This window comes from Geotrypetes seraphini, chromosome 2, assembly GCF_902459505.1.
Source record: "Geotrypetes seraphini chromosome 2, aGeoSer1.1, whole genome shotgun sequence".
Lineage (NCBI taxonomy): Eukaryota > Metazoa > Chordata > Amphibia > Gymnophiona > Dermophiidae > Geotrypetes > Geotrypetes seraphini.
In genome coordinates this window covers 142,251,862-142,273,131 of record NC_047085.1, presented here as the reverse complement: position 1 = coordinate 142,273,131, position 21,270 = coordinate 142,251,862, and the positions used below count along the sequence as shown (strand labels likewise).

At 42.4% G+C, this 21,270-nt stretch overlaps 1 protein-coding gene across 1 annotated transcript in view; it reads right to left on the bottom strand.

Moving 5' to 3' along the window:
* Positions 1-13,294: 13,294 nt before the first annotated feature.
* Positions 13,295-21,270, bottom strand: part of ABHD3 (abhydrolase domain containing 3, phospholipase) — a 44,596-nt gene continuing 36,620 nt past the window's right edge. Inside the window, exon 9 of the mRNA XM_033934907.1 lies at positions 13,295-16,327. Within this exon, the coding sequence (XP_033790798.1) occupies positions 16,149-16,327 (179 nt within the window). The 3' untranslated portion in view covers positions 13,295-16,148. The remainder of the gene's footprint in view (positions 16,328-21,270) is intronic.

Below are 21,270 nucleotides of genomic sequence, written 5' to 3'. Positions count from 1 at the left end.
ATTCACAGACAGATCAAAGATGTTACATTCCATATGCCTCTAGATAGAGATCCTACTCCTCATCTAATGGAGGATATAAAAGAATTAGTCGATACAGCGTATAGTGCTGGTTATATCACCTTAAAAGAAAAGCAGTTCTTGATTAACGAACACCCTGTAATACCAACTATATATATTTTGCCTAAAATTCATAAAACTTTAGTAGATCCCCCAGGGAGGCCAATTATATCGGCAAATGGATCTGTCTTAGAACCTCTGTCAGAATTTACAGACTTTTTCTTACGTCCACATGTACCTTTGATACCTTCATATGTTCGCGACTCATCTCATATGATTAACACTTTGGACGCTTTTGATGGAGATCTTACAGAAGTCCTTCTCGTCACTCTTGACATTGAATCCCTGTATACGAACATTCCCCAAATGGAAGCAATAAGTGTTATTGAGAAAACATTGAGTAAAAGGAATATCTCTGAACGTATACCCAATAGGTTTATTATAACTGCGGCAACTATAGCCCTCACGAAAAATTACTTCTGTTTTTTAGACAAATTCTATTTACAGATCAAGGGTACAGCTATGGGGGCCTCCATGGCTCCCGATATTGCCAATTTATATGTTGCAGATTTTGAAGAAAAGTTTCTCACTACACACGCATACCAAGAAGAGGTAAGACTATACAAAAGATATATAGATGATATATTCATCTTATGGAAAGGGAGCATCCCTAAACTTCATTCGTTCTTGGAATGGCTTAATACATGCGATCGAAATTTAAAATGGAATTCCATAACCACCACATAGCTTTTCTTGACATCATGATTTCTAAAGAACAATATGGATTCCATACCACTATTTATAAAAAACCTACAGATAGAAATAATTATCTACATTATTCAAGTTTCCATCAACGTCCTTTGAAAAGAAATCTTCCTTACAGTCAATTTCTTAGATTTAAAAGGTTATGCACTACAGTAGAGGAATTAGAGAAACAAGCTCCACAAATGGCCTATAGATTTGCCAAAAGAGGCTACCCTTTAACTGAGATATATCAATGTTATCAACAGTCTCAGCTTCAACACCGTGAAGACCTGCTCCAGACTGGAAATAAAACCTGCACATCTCCAGATTTCACCTATGTTTTGAAACATTCACACCTTTCCAGCACAGTGAAACGTATAATTATGGCCAATTGGCAGATCCTAGAATTACACCAGTGCTTTAGAGGTAAGAAACCTATTATTGCTATATCACGGAATCCTAACCTCAAAGATAAATTAGTGCCCTCTGCTCTTCCTGTTATGCGGAGCCATCAAAATCATCACACCGGACATCAACCTTGCACCTCCTGCTCAGTATGCCGACATTCTCTGGAAGCCACTTCCTTTATACATCCTTGCACTGGCAAGAAGTACAATCTCAACTTCAACAGCAATTGCAACACCCAGTACGTGGTTTACATCATCATTTGTCCCTGCAAACTCCTCTATGTTGGCAAAACTAAAAGGAAAATAAAGACAAGAATCATTGAACACAGAAGCTGCATTTTGAGGGAGATCATGACAGCACCTTTGGTTCAACATTGGACAGGATTAGACCATACCATTAATGATCTGCGTTTCATTGTATTCAAGACTTTTAAATATAACTGGAGAGGTGGCGATATAGATAACATTTTGCTGCAAGCCGAACAGAGAACAATTTTTGAGCTTAACACCACCACACCGGCTGTTTTGAATTTAGAGATAGACTATCGGCCTTTTTTATGATACATTTATATTGTTTTCTTTTCCCGCTGTTTTATCATTATATTTCATTTATTATTATTATCTCTCAAAGATTTTATGGTTTGTGTTTAAATTATATGCTAACAGCATTTTTTTATGTACTTCATAATACGTTTCTTTTATCTATTCTTTCACTCATTTACTGTTTATCCCCAGATGGCAAAGCGTACACTTTGTCCCTGACATCGGAATTTGATTAAGGATACAGCTGCACACACCAGATTTCATTTTAAACATATTGATTACGACTCATTTCTAGAAATGTCATGAGCTCTGTCTTTTGAGATTGTTATTTCATTGACACATATATATATATTTTTTTTACTTCATACAGATAGGAGCTGTCACATAGCCAAAACCATTACCTTATGTTTTTTGTTCTGCCATGCATAGACCCTTACTGTCAGATTCAGGACATATCATATAATTTCAATTTCAATTTTTCTTTTTAATATATTTTTTGAATATATATCCTGTAGACTTACAGTTCATAATATATTCACCAGTCGATGAACTCAATTTTTTGCATTGCCGACTTAGAGACACGCCCACTAGCATGCTGATTGGCTCTTTTCTTCCTCAGACAACGTTATATGCGTCACCCTTTTAGTTCCTTGGGCCACGCATTTTGTTAGACAAGCCCATCAACCAATTGCTACCATTTAAGTTTTAGCCGGGTTCCTTTTTAAATCACCACAGTTTTGTAGCATTTTTTTGCTGAGTGGCTTTATTTTTGGCAGAGCTTTCAGCAGATTTTACATACAGGCATTCGGTAAGTCCCTTTCAAATTTCATGTGTCTGGCGGTCTGATCTTTATAACTTTTATGGCAACTTTATTATTTACTGCGCCAAGCCATACACCATAGTTTTGGTTTATGTTCCGTTCAACTCTCCAGGCTGTATCGTACTTCATTATGCTATTATTACTGTACGTCAGTTTTTTTTCATCTCAGGCCACACATTTTATTTATTTTATTTTATTTTTTCTTTTAAACCTATTTCTTCGAGCTTATGTTCCGTTTGATCTTTAATATCCGGTGTTTTAAAGATGGTTGTGTTTGCAGGCTTTTAGGTTGGTTCCATTAGCCCAAAACTTTGTCTCGCATGGTTAAATTAAGCATTGTTTGTTTCCATAATTTTTCCTAGAAGCGTTCATATCTTTATGTTCAAGATAATTTCACACCAACATTTTCTTTCCATACATTAGCCTTTTCGTTCTAAATTTCTTTAGTACATCTTTTTCTAACACTTTTTCAATATACTCCCGTTGTCAACATTCACTATTTGATTTTTAATATGACGTTTTGTTCTCCATTTGCTTGTTCCCCTATTTTTCTCATGTTTACTGATGTGTTTTGCAGTATCAGCATCCCTTAGATAACTACTATTTTATTACATGATATGATCTCATGATTTCATTTAAAGATATTTTATTCTATCTGTAGTTTAAACATTTCACATGCTGTTCTGCTTTATGCCTTTTATGACAGTTCTTCACATGATATGACCTTATGATTGCATTTAAAGATATTTTATTTTATCTGTAGGTTACACATTTTATATGCTGTTATGTTTTATGCCTTTTATGATAACTGTTACCATTCTTTACAGTATGGTTTGGTTTTATTGACTGAATTTATATTTTTACTATAGGCCATATATTTATATGATGTTATGTTTTTATGCTTTTTATGACAGTTGTTATCTTCATTTTTTGTGGTACATTTCACAAATGTTGGATCCCTTGGTTGGTAAAAAGGTTTTTATATTACTGCATTTTAACTTTGGAATAGTAAATTTTTGCCTGCTTCGTGTACATTGTCTGCAGGTTTTGTTTTGTTGTTCCTGCTTCGGTGTTTCTCCTGCAGTTTTGGTTGGATTTCTTTTTGTTGCTCAAGCTTGTCTAAGATCCAGATGGGCAAGAAACTGTCCTAGAGTCATTGCTGCAATGACCGAATGCACGGTCTCCATTCGAAATCGTGGAATCTTGAGAGCTGCAGTCACGTGCTGAAGATCCAGAAGAGGCCTCCACTCTTCAGAGCCTTTCTTAGGCATGAGAAAATATATGGAGTATCTGCCTGAGCCTTAAAGGTTGCGCGATACTGGGTCCAGCAAGTGCTGAACGGTGGTTAGAATTCTGAGCGCTTTGTCCAGGCGATCAGAGCAGAGCCCATTAATCAATCTGTCAGAGGTCGAGCAAATTCCAGTTGGTAACCTGACCAAATAAACTCCATTGGTCAGACGTAATGCATCCAGACAGGCAAAAATATTTTGACACGGCCCCCAATCCGCAGTGGGGCACCCGTTGACCTGGCACCAGTGTACCTGTGCATCAGGAGGCGCAGTACTGAAATCAGGAGGCTAGGAACATCTGTAGCCATTATACCAGCATCAGTAGCCCTGAGAAAACACCTGAGATATGTCACTTGAACACAGTTGGAAGCACTGGGCGCCAAGAAATCAGAACAACCAGAACCTCAGGAGGGCAGAGTCTGCTATCAGGCCTAGTCATAGGGTGACAGTCCAGTCTAGAATCCAGTGGATTGATTTTTCACTCCATCAAAAATTACAAAGACTAGGGAACACTCAAAGTTACAAGGAAATACTTTTAAAACCAATAGGAGGAAATATTTTTCCACTCAGAGAATAGTTAAGCCCTGGAACACATTGCCAAAGATTGTGGTAAGAGTGGATAGCGTAGCTGGTTTTAAGAAAGGTTTGGACAATTTCCTGGAGGAAAAGTCCATAGTCTGTTATTGAGAAAGACATGGGGGAAGCCACTGCTTGCCCTGGATCGGTAGCATGAAATGTTGCTACTCCTTGGGTTTTGGTCAGGTACTAGGGACCTGGATTTGCCACCGTGAGAATGGGATACTGGACTTGATGGACCATTGGTCTCACCCAGTAAAGCTATTCTTATGTTATAAGTCATTCAGACATCTGCCAAACAATCACAGCTCCTGAAAAAAGACAGGCCATCCAAAGGAGCCTTGAAAGTAGAAACAGCAGCCCACTGTGGGCAGAGCTGGATTACTCTAACTTATCCCAGGACAAACAGGCAGCCTATTCTCACATATGGGTGATGTCATCGACGGAGCCCGGATGTGGACGCCTCACAAGCAGAAATTCGAACTTTCGAGTCAACTGCACCGTGCATGCGCGAGTGCCTTCCCGCCCAGCGTAGGGCGCGTCTCCTCAGTTCTCCACGGAGCCGAGAAGTCCATCTTTGACTCTCCAATGCCGAACCTCGAGGATGTAGCGGTTTCGATTGCCTTTTCCAAGTCACCATATTCCTTTGATGCCTTTTTTCCTGCCGAAGCTTCATCTTCAACCCAGGCTGCCTCGACGTCCTCGAGTCCTTCTCAAGGCAAAGCATTGGCAGATCAGCTATCTTTCTCATCTTTTCTTCGTCAGATGGCTGTGGACTTGGATCTTCAATTAGATACTGGCTCCAAACACTCTAAGGAGTATCTCGAAGTCATGCATCTTCCTCAACCTCCAGCAGAGTCACTTAAGCTTCCTCTTCATAAGCTTTTGAATCAGACTTTTGGTCGATGCATGGAGACACCTTTTGCCATACCAGCTGTTCCAGGAAAATTGGACTCTAGGTATAAAACTGTGCATCGCAAAGGGTTTGACAACTCGCAGTTATCTCATCAATCCCTGCTTGTTGAGTCCTCCTTGAAAAGGTCCCATCCTTCCAAGGTTTATGCCACCGTTCCTCCTGGAAGGGAAGTGAAAACTATGGACAAATTCGGACATCGCATCTATCAAAATGCCATGATGTCTTCTAAAGTTCTCAATTATAATTTTCAGTTTATTACTTATTTTGAGTTCCTCATTTCTCTATTACCAAAGTTCTTGACTTATTTGGATACTCAAAAGCACTTTGAATTTCAAGAAGTCCTTGCTTCTTTATCTCAACTCCGATTGCATCTCCTCCAGTCATCTTATGATGCCTTCAAGTTGTCTGCCCGAGCAGCTGCTTGCTCTGTAGCTATGCGGCGCCTTGCCTGGCTTCGTACCATTGACATGGACCCTAATCTTCAGGACCGCTTAGCTGTCCAACTCAGAGCATTCCTCCCACAGCAACGACTGGAAGCTCTTCTTCAACTTTGACATGCAGTATCTTCCTGCTCTATCATCTCAGCGAGACACATGATGATACTCTTAGGTCACATGGCCTCCATAGTACACGTGACTCCTTTTGCCAGACTTCACCTCAGAATTCCTCAGTGGACCCTGGCATCTCAATGGACACAGGTTTGTGATCCACTTTCTCAACACATAACAGTCACTCCTTCTTTGAAGCAGTCTCTCCGTTGGTGGATGCTCTCTTCCAATCTTTCCAGAGGCTTGCTTTTTCAAACGCCCCCCCATCAGAAGGTCCTCAGACTCTTCGACCTACGCTTGGGGCGCTCATCTCGATGGTCTCCGTACTCAAGGCCTCTGGACCAGTATGGATCGTCAGTGGCATATCAATCTGTTGGAACTCAGAGCGATCCTCAAAGCTCTCAACACTTTTCAACATCTTCACGACCAAGTAGTCCTCATTTGGATGGACAACCAAGTCGCCATGTATTATGTCAACAAACAGGGAGGGACGGGATCTGCCTCCCTTTGTCAAGAAGCTCTGAAGGTTTGGGATTGGGCAATCCGCCACAACACCTTCCTTAAAGCTGTCTACATTCAAGGGGCGAAGAATTGCATAGCGGACAACTTGAGTTGTCTTCTGCAACCTCACGAATGGACACTCCATTCCTCGCCTCTTCATCACATTTTTTCACAGTGGGGAATGCCTCAGATAGAACTCTTTGCAGCTCCCCACAACTACAAACTGCCTCAGTTCTGCTCCAGGATATACTCTCCTTACCGCCTCGAGGCAGATACTTTTCTTCTGGAATGGACGAATCTCTTCCTATATGCATTTCCTCCATTTCCTCTCATTCTCAAGACTCTGGTCAAGTTGAAGAACGATCATGCCACCATGATTCTAATTGCTCCTCAGTGGCCGAGACAACCTTAGTACTCCCTTCTACTTCAACTCAGCAGCAGGGAGCCATACCTTCTACCAGTTTTTCCTTCTCTGTTTACACAAAATCAAGGATCTCTGCTTCATCCCAACCTGCTGTCTCTACACCTGAAAGCTTGGTACCTCTCAACATAACCCCTCTTCAGTTTTCTCAATCTGTAAGAGACGTTTTAGAAGCTTCTAGGAAGCCTACCACTAGGCAATGCTATCACCAAAAATGGACTAGATTTTTTATGTGGTGTTTTTCTCATCATAAGGAGCCTCAGCATTCCTCCTTAGCTTCTGTTTTGGACTTCCTTTTGCACTTCTCCAATTCTGGCCTCAAGTCTAACATCTATCCGAATCCATCTCAGTGCAATTGCGGCTTTCCATCAGCCTATTGAAGGGAAACCCCTCTCTGCTCATCCGGTGGTTTCCAAATTCATGAACGGACTTTTCAATGTCAAACCTCCTCTCAAACCGCCACCTGTGGTTTGGGACCTCAATGTTGTCCTTGCTCAACTGATGAAGCCTCCATTTGAACCAATTGATAAGGCTCATCTGAAGTACCTCACTTGGAAAGTGGTGTTTCTCATAGCCCTCACTTCTGCTCAACGACTCAGAGAGCGTCAAGCTTTAGTTGCTGATCCACCTTTCAAGGTGTTCCATCATGACAAGGTGGTTCTTTATACTCATCCTAAATTTCTCCCTAAAGTGGTCTCGGAATTTCATCTCAACCAATCCATTGTTCTTCCAGTGTTTTTTCCAAAGCCTCATTCTCATCCTGGAGAAGTAGCTCTTCATACTCTAGACTGTAAACGTGCTTTGGCCTTCTATTTGGAACGCACCAAACCACACAGAACTGCTCCTCAACTTTTTGTGTCCTTCGATCCAAATAAGTTGGGACATCCTATTTATAAGCGTACCATTTCCAACTGGATGGCTGCTTGTATCTCATTCTGCTATGCCCAGGCTGGATTACCCCTACACAGTAGTCACAGCCCATAAAGTTAGAGCAATGGCAGCTTCAATTGCTTTCCTCAGATCTAATCCTATTGAGGAAATTTGTAAAGCTGCTACTTGGTCCTCGGTTCATACCTTCACTTCTCACTATTGTCTGGATACTTTCTCCAGACGGGATGGACAGTTTGGTCAAACAGCATTACAAAATTTATTCTCCTAAATTGCCAACTCTCCCACCATCCCATTCTGGTTAGCTTGGAGGTCACCCATATGTGAGAATAGGCTGCCTGCTTGTCCTGGGATAAAGCAGTTACTTACCATAACAGGTGTTATCCAGGGACAGCAGGCAGCTATTCTCACAACCCACCCACCTCCCCTGGTTGGCTTCTTTGCTAGCTATCTGAACTGAGGAGATGCAACCTACGCTGGGCGGGAAGGCACTCGCGCATGCACAGTGCGGTCGACTCGAAACTTCTAGTTTCTTCAAGCAAGTCTGTTTGTGAGGCATCCGCATCCGGGCTCCGTCGATGACGTCACCCATATGTGAGAATAGCTGCCTGCTGTCCCTGGATAACATCTGTTATGGTAAGTAACTGTGCTATCTGAGCTAAACTCTCATAAGGGCATACAATGCATCCGGCATATAAACTGTGCCTGCCAAAACAAAATTGAAGAGGGAACCAAAGCCTCACTTTCCAAAGTGCGCTTTTAAGAATGACATGCGCAAGTGACACTAAACATTGCCAAAGCAGCTTTAATGTCTAAGGCAGCTGCATCAAAGAGCTTCCTGAGGACTACCTCCACATGGTGAACCTGTATATCTTCCAATACACATTGTCGGGAAAGGTGCATTTTGCCACCTGCTCTACCAAAAATCTACCCTGGGCTGAACTAATGTTGCTGACACTCCCTTGCCATAATATCCAGCATGGCATACATAGCTCTAGCAAAAGTCAGAGCACTCTCTGAAGAATTAAACTGCTCCAAGACCAGAATGCACATATCAGGGTACCAGGGTAAGGTAGCAAGTATACACCACAAAGCTAGGAGGAAGAAGTGGCTGGAGCCGGCTGAGACACCAAAAGACCTCCTGTAAAGATTCAAAAAGAAGGTCTGATAAAGCTGCAAATTCAAACAGACACAGGCTCATGAGAGCATTTCCTGGATCCCATAACCCCAGAAGGATCCACAGATCCAGTACACAGTCCCTGATCTCCCTTCCCAGAAAGCGCTACACCTATAGTTAAGGGATCAGCAAGCAAATCATCCGCATCTGGATCCAGCAGAGCAGGGTCAGGCAACACAAGCATAGCAGCAGGATGAGTCTAGAACATGTCCAAAGGAGAAACTCCACTGAGAGACGCTGTGTAGATGGATTGGGACTATGCAGGGGGAAAACAGTGTTCTGAAATCCAGAGCACAAAAATTTCAAAAATGTTGCAAAGGTGTTCAGCTCCTGTGGCATAAGTCACATTAAAGTGGCTAAACTGATCTTTTATGAGGCTGTGCAGGGTCCGCATCCTGGCAGAAGGAATTACCAGCCTTGATAAACCAGATGCTGTGGTTCCACCCAACTGTATCACATGACATGTGGTGCTAAAACACTCTAAAAACATGAAAATTGCGCAATCCTGGCAAGAATCTAGCCCAAGAGGAGAGCCCAGGGACTCCATCCCAGCAAGTTTCCAGGCAAAATTTGTAGTTTTGAAGAAGCAGGGAGCTTTAGAAAATAAAAATGCAAAAAATCCAAGATGGCCACCGTCTTAAAATTCTCACCAGAATCGCAATATTTTTCACATTTCCCAGACTCAAAAAACAGCGATTTTAGGATTTTTCAGGAGAGGGAACATTCTGAAACACTCAAAACCCCGCTTTTCATACCTCCCCTGATGTCTTTCACAGGCTGTCAGCTGGTGTACTGTGACCTGAAAGGATCAGTTAGAAGTGATGCAAGCCTGCATACAGCTGTCTCACAGTAGCTAGATGAGAATAATCACTGCCACAATGCTGGGAATGCTCCTACAAAGCTGATCTTTGGGCTGCCAGTCACTCTAATGTCTGACTAAACCTCCACTCTTGCAGACCATTGAATGCACACCTGAATGGGCGGAGGCGCAATGAAGCAGCCAGAACCCTACGAGACATCGCTGTTTCTCCTAAGGGCACCTAACAGCCTGCGCTTGACCCCTGATTAACAGAAGGTGAGCTCACCTCAGGGACAGCCCTGGGATCCGGACAAAATTATGCAGGCTGGCCAACAGATACCCATAGGGATTGGCTTGTTAGTTACAGACCGAACTCTGTGAATTCTCAAGCAGGCAGACCTTTAAAAATGCTCCAAGCACTAAATTACCCGAAAAGGGGATGAAATTACATTGAATTAAACAATAAATGGGGAGAGCAGAACACACACAACTGCATCCATGCATACAGAAGGAAAAAACTGTAGAGGGTGCTAAACTACAATGAAGTACTATAGAGGCAGAGTGAAAAATCTGGAGTGGATTCCTTCTGTAACTAACTAACGACTAACGCGAAATAATCCTACTGTCTAGAATGTCTCACCTATTGCACTGGAAATCTACTTATATTGCAATCCATGGTCCAAACCAGAGTTTATATTAAAGCAATGCAAAGTTGGCATTGCTCTCATTTCTCTTTTGATATATTACTCTTTATTAGAGGAAACACAAAGCTTTCAGGGTATAGATTTTAAAATATTCAACACAGCTGCAAACTACACAGGTGGTTTTAGTATTTTTAAAAAGAAACCATGCAGATCATTTCTAGACCATAGTTAAAACTACCCATGCAGTCTGCATTTGTTCTTTTGTGTGGGGAACCAAGGAGCCAGTCGCAAAAATAGGAAAATCCCAATGCTTTCTGCTAAAGATATTGAGGGGCAATGCCTACTGTGGTGACAGGGCTCCGACCCAGCCAATACTGACTACATTAAGAGAAGTCAGAGGACTCTGCTGATCACCAGCCCTGCATTCAGTGGCTACAGAAATAAAGTGCCAAATCAGAATGGCTATTGCCACCTGGAGATGGTCAAAAAGGATCTTGATTAAAAGTAACACACACTACTGGAAATGGATAAGGGCTCTAGGTTTGGGAAGAAATTGATTCACACAAGAGTTATAGACCTTGGAAAGAAAAGTCTATTTGCTCACTGTCTTACCACATTTAAACTAATTGCCCTGGGGGTTGGCAGAATACTAGGAACCTGAATCTACATCCAAGCAGCTAAGGGTACAACAGTACCATCTACTGTTCTTTCTTCATTGCTGCCCCTTTTCTCTATGATGGTCAGATTCTGTTTTGAATTGTACTGTATTTTATTTATTTATTGTTCGTATTTATATGCCACTTATAGCCTCAAATATTTTTCCCTATCTGTCCTGGTGGGCTCACATTCTCTACCTAATGTACCTGGGGCAATGGGGGATTAAGTGACTTGCCCAGGGTCAAAAGGAGCAGCATGGGATTTGAACCCACAACTCAGGCTGCTAAAGCTGCAGGTCAGGAGTGCCCAAAAGGTCAGTTGAGGAGCCCATCCCAGGCTCCGTGATAGACTCGCGTTGCCTTCGCGTTCTACCTGCTTCCTTACGCCGTAAAGAGGACGCAGAAGCGCCGGGCCGAGCAACCTTCCCTACCCGACGTCAATTCTGATGTCGGAGAGGAAATTCTGGGCCATCCAATCGCTGCCTGGCTGGCCCGGAACTTCCTCTCCAACGTTAGAATTGGAGTCGGGTGGGGAAGGCTGCTGAGCCTGGCGCTCCTGTCTCTTTACGGCATTGGGAAGCAGGGAGAGAACTTGGTGGCGGTGGCTTGGGGGCCTGTTCCCCGATGGCGGTGGCTTGGGGGAGGGCAGGGAGAAAGAAAGGCAAAGAAAGAAAGGGGGGGCAGGTGGACAGAAAGAAAGGGGGCATGGAGAGAGAAAAGACAGAAAGAAAGAAAGGGGGCATGGAGAGAGAATGAAAGAATGGGGCAGGGAGAAAGAGAGGGGACAGGGAGAGAGGAAGAAAAAGTTGGGGGAGGGAATGAGGTCTAGAGGAGAGGAAGCATACAGGAAGCTGAAAGAAGGGAAGAAATATTGGATGCACAGTCAGAAGAAGAAAGTACAACCAGAGACTCATGAAATCACCACACAACAAAGGTAGGAAAAATGATTTTATTTTCAATTTAGTGATCAAAATGTCTCCGTTTTGAGAATTTATATCTGCTGTCTATATTTTGCACTTTGGCCCCCTTTTACTAAATCGCAATAGCGGTTTTTATCACAGGGAGCTTATGAGCATCGAGAGCAGCGCAGGGCATTCAGCTCAGCTCCCTGTGCTAAAAACCGCTATCGCGGTTTAGTGAAAAGGGAAGGGGTATATTTGTCTATTTTTGTATAGTTGTTACTGAGGTGACATTGCATAAAGTCATCTGCCTTGACCTCTTGGAAAAAACCCCGGCATAATTAACATTTTCTCTGTGTACAATGTGTTTTGTTAAATTTTATTGTTGTTAGATCATTTTGACTTGGTCATGTTGACTTGGTCATTTTAAAAGTAGCTCGCAAGCACAAAAAGTGTGGGCATCCATGCTGTAGGTCTAACCTCTGTGCCACACACTTTAATGTCTTGGTGCTAAGCAATATATACAGTATTAAAATTGAATCAAATCAAAATGTCATTTATATGCATTACTTTCCTCCTTGCCAAAAGGAATATTCAAAGGCTGGCTGTCTTGGGAGTAATTTTATAACTGGTTGCTTGAATTGGAGGGGGCAATTTGCAGCCTATTTAATGAAGACACACAGGTACTTGTGTGACTTTACAAAATACTAGCACAAACTGAAAAAAAATCACAGGTAAAATGACCCATGTACATTTATACTCAACTCTGCCACAAAACAGTCTTACTTTTATATATGGGTTCTCTAGTTCCCTGCCCCTCTCTATCTTCTCAGTCCCTCTCCTATACCCTTTCTTTGTAGTTCCTTTCCTCTCAACCTCTGTAAACCGTGCCGAGCTCTGCGCACGCGGAGATGGTGCGGTATACAAACCTAAGGTTTAGTTTAGTTTAGTAATTTTATAAACCACCACCACAATAACCAGTTTGCTCATACCAGCAGCACTGAGTGAGCTTGCAGGAGACAAAACCTCAGAACTTGTACAACTCAAGCTCCCTCTGAGACCATGAGACACCATGTATCAGATGGCAAAAAAACCTCTAATCGTCATACTTTGTGATTGCTTATTCTACAATTTGTCATAGATTTTTTGAACATTTTATTGAGCACCAAGTCACTTATTTCACAATAATTTCCCTATCACAGATGCATATGAAAACTCCAATCTTGACTTATGTTCTACTGAGCACTATTTAAAAAAAAAAATTGTAAAATACTGAGTGGATGGAACTAATAGACATGAAATTGCCTGTTTACTCTTTCCAAAAATAGAAGGACTAAGGGACACAAAATGAAACTAAATAGTATATTATTAGACAGATTGTGAAAATCCACTGCTTTTTTTTTTTTTTAAGATCAGCAGCATAAAATCTGTTTTTACACTTTTGGTATATTGCCAAGTACTGAAAGGAGTCAAAAGGAAGACTACTGTTTGGACTGAGAAGGAGGTTGTGATTTGTGTCCTTTGTAGCCTTGTACAGGGTTACTCACTGAGCAAGGTGGCTGATTGTAATTGTTTGGAGTTATAGTAATATGAGCAGATGAGGCAGAATTATCTTTTAGAAAATGAAGATTGATAGGTTTGTGGTTTAGAAAAAGTGGTCGTAGTAGCTGTATTTTTTTTAAATATCTGCTACCTCCTCAATTTTATCTCCAACAAGGTGTTTCCCTTACAAGGAACACTGGAAAGGCATTCTTGAACTGACGTTTCCAGATCAGACACTCTAAACTAAGCCGAGTGGTGCACTGCAATTACCACTGCAAACGTGCTGAAAGAAACATCAAATGCATCAAAAGTTCCTCTAGCTATATACTTTCTCACAGTGAACAATTTCTTAGATAACTGCTGAAATTGTTTCTAGTATCTAGAAGGTGGCATTCCTCAAACTCTGACTGCTATTTAAGGATATAAAATAGATGGTTATGTAGAATTGGTAGTCCTTAATTCTGTTGATGAGCACAGATGATTGGAAAGTGTGTTTGCCAAGAATCCAAGGTGCTGGCTTCTCTGCCTAGAGGAGCAGAAGCGTAAGATCGTGAGCTGCATAATCGTTTAAGGGCAGATTCCACAACTATTGAATGATGTTGAAGTCCGTCAAAGCCTGGATACATTTGAATTCTATACTCTGTGTATCTTTTTAGGAGCTACCTGGACTGACAGGAGAGTCTCCCAGTTAATAAAGTATCTTTCATGACCCTATGCAAAGGTATCTTAATGCATTCATTGGTGGTGCCTCAAAGTCAGAGTTCAGAAAGTTCAGAGCAAGTTTCCTTCTGTTTCTATTTTGATGGGCAAAGCCTGACTCATCTGCCTCATGAAGCCAATGAGAGATATATTATATGGCAGAGACTTACATCGTTGAGAAGGAGGGGAAGTATCAGAAGGTACATCATAGGATTCTTCTGTTGTGTATTCTGGAAAATCCTTATCTGAATTATTAAAGATATACGAGTCATATTCCACAAGGTATTCCCTACCAGATGAATCAGAGAGTGTGCATCAAGTGGAGTGTTGACTATATGTTGAGGTGTAGACTAATGGTCTGATCCAGGAGATAATTCCTCCAGTGATGATGTGTCTAGTGGGCTCATTGCGACACCAATGCTCAACATTGAGCAGGGATGCACATGGCCTCATCCTCAATCAACGCTTCAATATATCCTTGGGCTGGGCTAGGCTGTGGCAGGTTTGGAAGTTTTTAAAGCCTGTGAAGACCATCTATAGTGGCCCCAAAAGCTCTTGTCTAAGCATAGCCCCAATCTACTGGAGATAAGGTGCTGGCACAGATATTGGCATGGAAGCAGTTTGCTGTAGCTGATGTCGAGGCACACTTACACAGAGACATCAGCTGGACAAGAATGGTCCTTGATGTGTTGATGCTTACTATGTATTGAGGAAGGATGCAGTTTCATGCCTACAAAGAGAAGAATATTTGTGCTTCTTAGCTTTTTATGTGTTGAGTCCCTCAATGTGTGAGGCATAGATAAAGAAGTAGAGTCCTGTCTCTGTAAGAAGCCCTATGCCAGAAACTCTGGATGCAGTGTCTATGCATTCAGTGCAGATGTTGATGCCCTAGTTATAGGAGACTGGATGTCAGGTTCCAAGTCCTATGCTATGTTCAGTGTTGATGTCAACATAATACTGAAAAGTTTTTCAATCTGAAGTTTTCAGACTTTCAGTGACTACATTTTTCATGTGGACAGCTAATGTTTTTATGTTCAGGACCCAGACACCAATTATGTGGGTCAGAGCCTGAAATGGTCTGATTATAATCAAGAACATTTCTTAAAGCTACTCAGTACTCCCCGACATGAAAGGGAAAATGGCCAATGCCAAGTCAAAGTGCTCAATGACCCAGGGAGGTTGAATAACTAGGATGCCAAAAATGGATGACCCTCCTAGGAAGAATAAAAGTACTCAAAGTGGGCCAAAGGTCAAAAAATAAACACAGTCTCATGCTTACTCTCAAATAAAAATGTCAAGTTGTTCAAATTCTAATGGTTTTCTCCTCTGGTTGTTCTATTAATGTTTTGTCTTATTTGATGCACTTTTGCTAGTGTAATTTTATAAGATATATTACACATATGTATATTGGCATATATGCATTAAATGACTTTATAAAATTACCTCTAATGTGGTTAAAACCCTGTATATGCTTATGTGTAATTTTCAGTCAAGCTAATTGACCCATGTAAAATTCAAGTCACCCACATAAATGGCAAGGAAAATTTTCTTCAACATGTCTTGATAAGTGCATAAACAACATATAACATGCATTAAAACAACATAAAATGGTTTTCAACTGCTAAGACTAAAAATCGCTACATGTGTGTACATTTTGTTTACTTTAAAAAAACTACTCAATTAAAACCCTGAGGATCCTACTTCTTAGATAACAGTTTTGGTTAATTGTAGCTTCATGTTATAGTGACAACTGCTTTGTTTAAAGTCATTCTCGGTAAGACATGAAAAAAAGACAAAATACATAAATAACCTAGTGCTTAATTTCTTGCTACAAAGTTTTAGTCAACACCATGAACATAATACATAAGTATGTATATTTTTTGCATATTCAAATATTAAACCTCATCTAGTCTGCTGGCTTATCTGTTATATGTACTACAACATAATTAATGCTTGTGCATGTAAGCTGAGCTGCCTTTGTCGCTGTGCATTGATGGTGTAGACAGGCAATAGCTGGAGGACCTATGTGCTATGGATTTCACTTCCATGCTCAAAGAAGGCCTGCACAAATTGCTTGAAAAGCCTGTCCATGTAAGTGCACTGTCTTGGCCAGATTCCTTCCAGAAATCCAATATGGCCACCAAAAGATGTAATCACCAAAGCAACATTTGGATTTTGTTTGGCACTTTCTATTGGGATTGCTAGAAGACAAAAAATATGCAAAATTAAAAAGATTAGAAACAATATTTCCATGGTGAGAGAAATGTCTAATGAATACGTCACATCAATAATATTTCATTTTACTTTGCAGATCAGTGGCTCTCCTAGATCTCATGACCTTGCTCACTCAGTCTAGTTTCTCAAGCACAAGATATATCCGCACAAAATGAAGACAGTATAGGAGTATGCAGATATTTGTGTACATTCATTGGGGAGATCCCGACTGGCTGAGAAGTTTCTAAGACCTGAACCAAGAACCACTCAAATTATACAGTTTTTCCTACTATATTCCTACTTGTTTTCTATGTTGCTACCAACTCCCATTACAGGGGCGCTGATAGGAAAAATATTAAGACTCAAAATATACTGGAACACGTAACTGGATAACAGATGAGGGATTTTAATTAGAATTTTTCTACCTCTGGACAATATTTCTGAAGTCTGTTAGAGTAGAAAACATTTGGGGGATGGATAATAGATATCTGAAAAGAAATGCACCCACAGGCTAGGCAGTTTTCTTATTATTCACTCTTTGCCCCATAATTCCCAATCTCAAACAATTTATAATTTTTGTGGGAAGTCCTTGGTGGCTCAGGTCTGAAATACTCAGTATGTGGTTACACCAAGCACCAGTACTGATCACATGCAAAAATCTGGCTTTTAGATTGTGAATTATAATTCTGGAGAGTTAATGAAAATCTTCTGACCGACATCAAATGCCCGATTCTAGAATATTTAACATTCAATTCCTCTCAGGAGATGCCTAAGGGGATGGTGTGTGATAGTTTTAAAGAGTATGTAAGGGGTCACTTAAATGGGCAAGCACATTCAAAATAACAGAGGTTTACTCAGAGTCCCACCTCAAAATTATATCTAATATTGTAAAACTACAGGGGCAATTGAGTCTCTAGGCCAAAAGGAAAATAAAATTAGTGAATAAGGCCGGGATCTCAAAGTCCCTCCTTGAGGGCCGCAATCCAGTTGGGTTTTCAGGATTTCACCAATGAATATGCATGAGATCTATATGCATGCACTGCTTTCAATGCATATTCATTGGGGAAATCCTGAAAACCCGACTGGATTGTGGCCCTCAAGGAGGGACTTTGAGATCCGTGGAACAGAGGGATTTTTTTAGGGGAATGAGGCTAGCAAATTGCTGGTGCACCAGCTTAAAAGGAGAAAGGCTACAAAGCACAAGTTTCCTCCCTTAGGGATGATGGGGAGTTCTAGTGAGTGATCCCCAAAAGATTTTTGAGTGTTTACTCAGGATTTTATCAGAAACTGTATATATCTGAAGTACATACCACTAGTTCTAAAACTGAGGCATTCCTGGGATAGACAGTCCTCCACATCTACAAAATACTCAAGAGCATACCTGGGAGTTCCTGATTTCAAAAAATATTATTGGGTAGTCTTACCTTAGATTCTTATTTGACTGGTATGTATCTACACCCACATTCTGGATACATACTGAGAAGAGGTTCATATGATCATATCAATGGCCTAATTTACTTTGGTTACTTGTGGAATCTAAACTCCAATCCTTTCTTGGAGCATACCATATCTCTAATCATAGAGTGAAGCATTTAGGGCCAGATTTTATAAATGGCGCCTAAGCGTGCCTACATGGTAGGCACTACTCTACACGATTGTCAATCGACTGCTAGGACCACATATAGAATCACATTTAGCGGCACTGTAGAAGTAGACACCGGTATATTAGGCCAAGTTTTATCTGGCCTAATATACCAGCGCCTATCTTGCATGCCTAGTGGCGCCCAAGTTTACCATGCCTATTCTCTGCCCCTAAACATGCCTACTTTTCAGATAGCAATGTTAGGCGTCCTAAGAGTTCTGTGCAATACTCTTAATTGGTAATTTAATTTTTTGATTGGCTGAAAACTGGCCAATTAAAAAAAAGTTGCATGTAGATTCCAAAGTTAAGCATCACTAGGCATTCTTGCAATGTTTAATATAGGCATCCTACACAGAATCCATCCCTTAGTGCTGATGTTTACCCCACACTCGGTTATAATCTATGAAAAATTAACCTGATCAGATGCCCCGTGCCTACTAAAAAGAGATTAAGATCTTTCCTTGATAATATCTTTTCCAGTAGATAAGAATGGTATGCTGAACCTTAGGGTACTCTATCCATTCATGCGAGCATACTGCAGAAAGATGTCAATCACAGCTTTTGAAACCTTCTCCTTCTCCCAAGAGTCTGCCGCCCCCTTCAGTTTGTTCCAAATCATGCAAAAGCTCTAGAGCAGCGATGGCGAACCTATGGCACGCGTGCCAGCTGTGGCACGCGAAGGCCTTGCAGCTGGCACGCGGGAAGGTCCACAATAGAGAGCTGCACGGGTCGCGGGGATCCCGTGGGGACGCCTCCGAGGGTCGCGGGGTTCCTGCGGTGCTGGATGTACTAAGTCGCGCGGCTTTTCTCCCTACCTGCTCTGCTTGCAGCACAGAGCCGAACGGAAGTCTTCCCGACATCAGCGCTGACGTCGGAGGGGAGGGAGGGCTTAAACAAAGCCCTCCCTCCGACGTCAGCGCTGACGTCGGGAAGACTTCCGTTCGGCTCTGTGCTGCAGGCAGGGTATGTAAGGAGGAGTAGCCTCGCGGCTCGAGTGGCTACCAAGGGAGGGGGGCGGTCCGCCCCGCCCTGTTTGCAGCACAGCCGGCCGGGTCCCCTTACTTTTGTGGAGCTAACCCGACCGACCGACAACAGCCCTGGTTCGACAAACCTCCCTGCCCTTAACCGCAAATCTAAATTACCTTCTTACAGCAGCTGTAAGAAGGAAATTTAGATTCGCGGTTAAGGGCAGGGAGGTTTGTCAGACCGGGGCTGTTGTCGGTCTGTCGGTCGCAGAAGCGCCACAAAAGTAAGGGGACCTGGCCGGCTGTGCTGCACCCGGGGCGGGAGAGAAGGAGGGGGGAGAAGGACGCTGAAAGCACTGGGGAAGACGGGGTGGGGGGGAAGGACACTGAAAGCATTTGTGGAAGACAGAAGGGGGAGAAGGACGCTGACAGGACATGGGGAAGACGGGGGGGGGAGAAGGACGCTGAAAGCACATGGGGAAGACGGGGGGGTGGAGAAGGATGCTGAAAGGGGGTGGGGTGGGGAAGGACGCTGAAAGGCCATGGGGAAGGCGGGGGGGGGGGTGGTGGAGAAGGATGCTGAAAGGCCATGGGGAAGACAGAGGGGGGAGAAGGACGCTGACAGGACATGAGGAAGATGGGGGGGAGAAGGACGCTGAAAGGAAATGGGGAAGAGGGAGTGGGGAGAAGACGCTGGCAGGGAAAAAGACAGAGATGCCAGACTATGGGGGGAGCGGAGGGAAGAAGATGGGTGCCAGACCAATTTGGAAGGGGGAGAAAGGGAGAGGCACAGTAACAGAGCAAATGGAAGACGCAGAAGGAAGAGAGACAGTGGATGGAAGGAACTGAATGAGAACATGAGGAAAGCAGAAACCAGGCAACAAAGGTAGGAAAAGAATTCTATTTCTTTTTTTCTTTTTTTTTTTGCTTCAGGATAAAGTAGTATATTAGTTGTGTTGATAAAAATTTATAAACAAAAGAGGCTCTGGTAGAAACCCGTTTACAAAGTGTGTATTCTTCCCAATTAATATTTCCAAATTAATAAAGTCTTTTTGCTTATTTGTAAATAGGTTTCTACCAGAGCCTTTAATTTAGTAGCATAATTAAATGAAATAACTATTTCTGAAGTTTATAGGGACGGGCGGGGACGGAGGGGATTCCTCACGGGGACGGAGGACATTCCTCGCGGGGACGAGTGGGGACAGAGGGATTCCTCACGGGGACTGGTGGGATTCCTCACAGGGACGGGTGAGACTTTGGCGGGGACGGGTGGGATTTCTGTCCCCGCGCAACTCTCTAGTCCGCAATTAAGATATGCGGCGCGGTGGGAGGCAAGTGTGCCGGTGTCTGCTTTGCAGCTCACCTAGCAACAGGGCCGGACTGGCCATTGGGAGGACCGGGCATTGTCCCGGTGGGCCGCGGCCCATCCTCCTGTGCTGGCTGTAGTCCTGTGAGTGGATGTTTAGCCTGCCTGTCTTCCCCTTACTATCCTATGAGCCAGGCAGTGTGTGAGGGGGAAGTGGGGGGAGGAAGAGAAGCTTCACACTGAGTCTGTCACAGGAACTCAGTGAGGCTGTAGTGTGACTCCACATGTGACATCTGTAATCAGGAACAGTTCCTAGTGCTCCCATGCTAGAGAGGTGAGGATATGGGGGGAAGTTAATGTGTCTAATAATGTGCCCCTCTGTAAAAACCTCTGTATGTTCCATGGGGGACATGCTAAATTCGAGGAAATAAAAAAGCTGCTTATGATGATTGCATAGAGAAGTTCAGTAAGCTGAGAGGAGGGCTGGGCTCTCTGTGAACAACCAACACACTAATCTTCTGCGCTGTACCTTATGGAAAACTCAATATAACAAAAAACAGTAAAGTGTATATGTGGCCCTTCACAGTGCTTTTGTAAACATCATAATAAAATAACAAAGGCTCCAATAATGAAAAATAAAAGTCCTTTTCCCATACACTCAGGTTGCACAAGTCCGGTTTTCACCCGGACAGTATATTTTTTGACCAAAACGGATGTCTACAATTAGTAAAATTCCCCAATCACATATTTTTTTATGGGGATGGATTTGTATACAGCAGTTCATTAGATTTTTTTTATTATACAAATTTTATCTTTTTATAGACTTGAAGTCTTGAACAAAGAAAATGAGTATAGCAAAAAAAGCAAAAACAGATAGTGGAAGACCATTCCAAGAGGCCTGGACAGAGTACATATGGAGTGATTGAACGCAGTGGGAAAGCATTGTGTATTATGTGTAATGAAAGTGTTGTGTCTCGCACATCAAGTGTCAAACGTCACTTTGAGACCAACCATAAC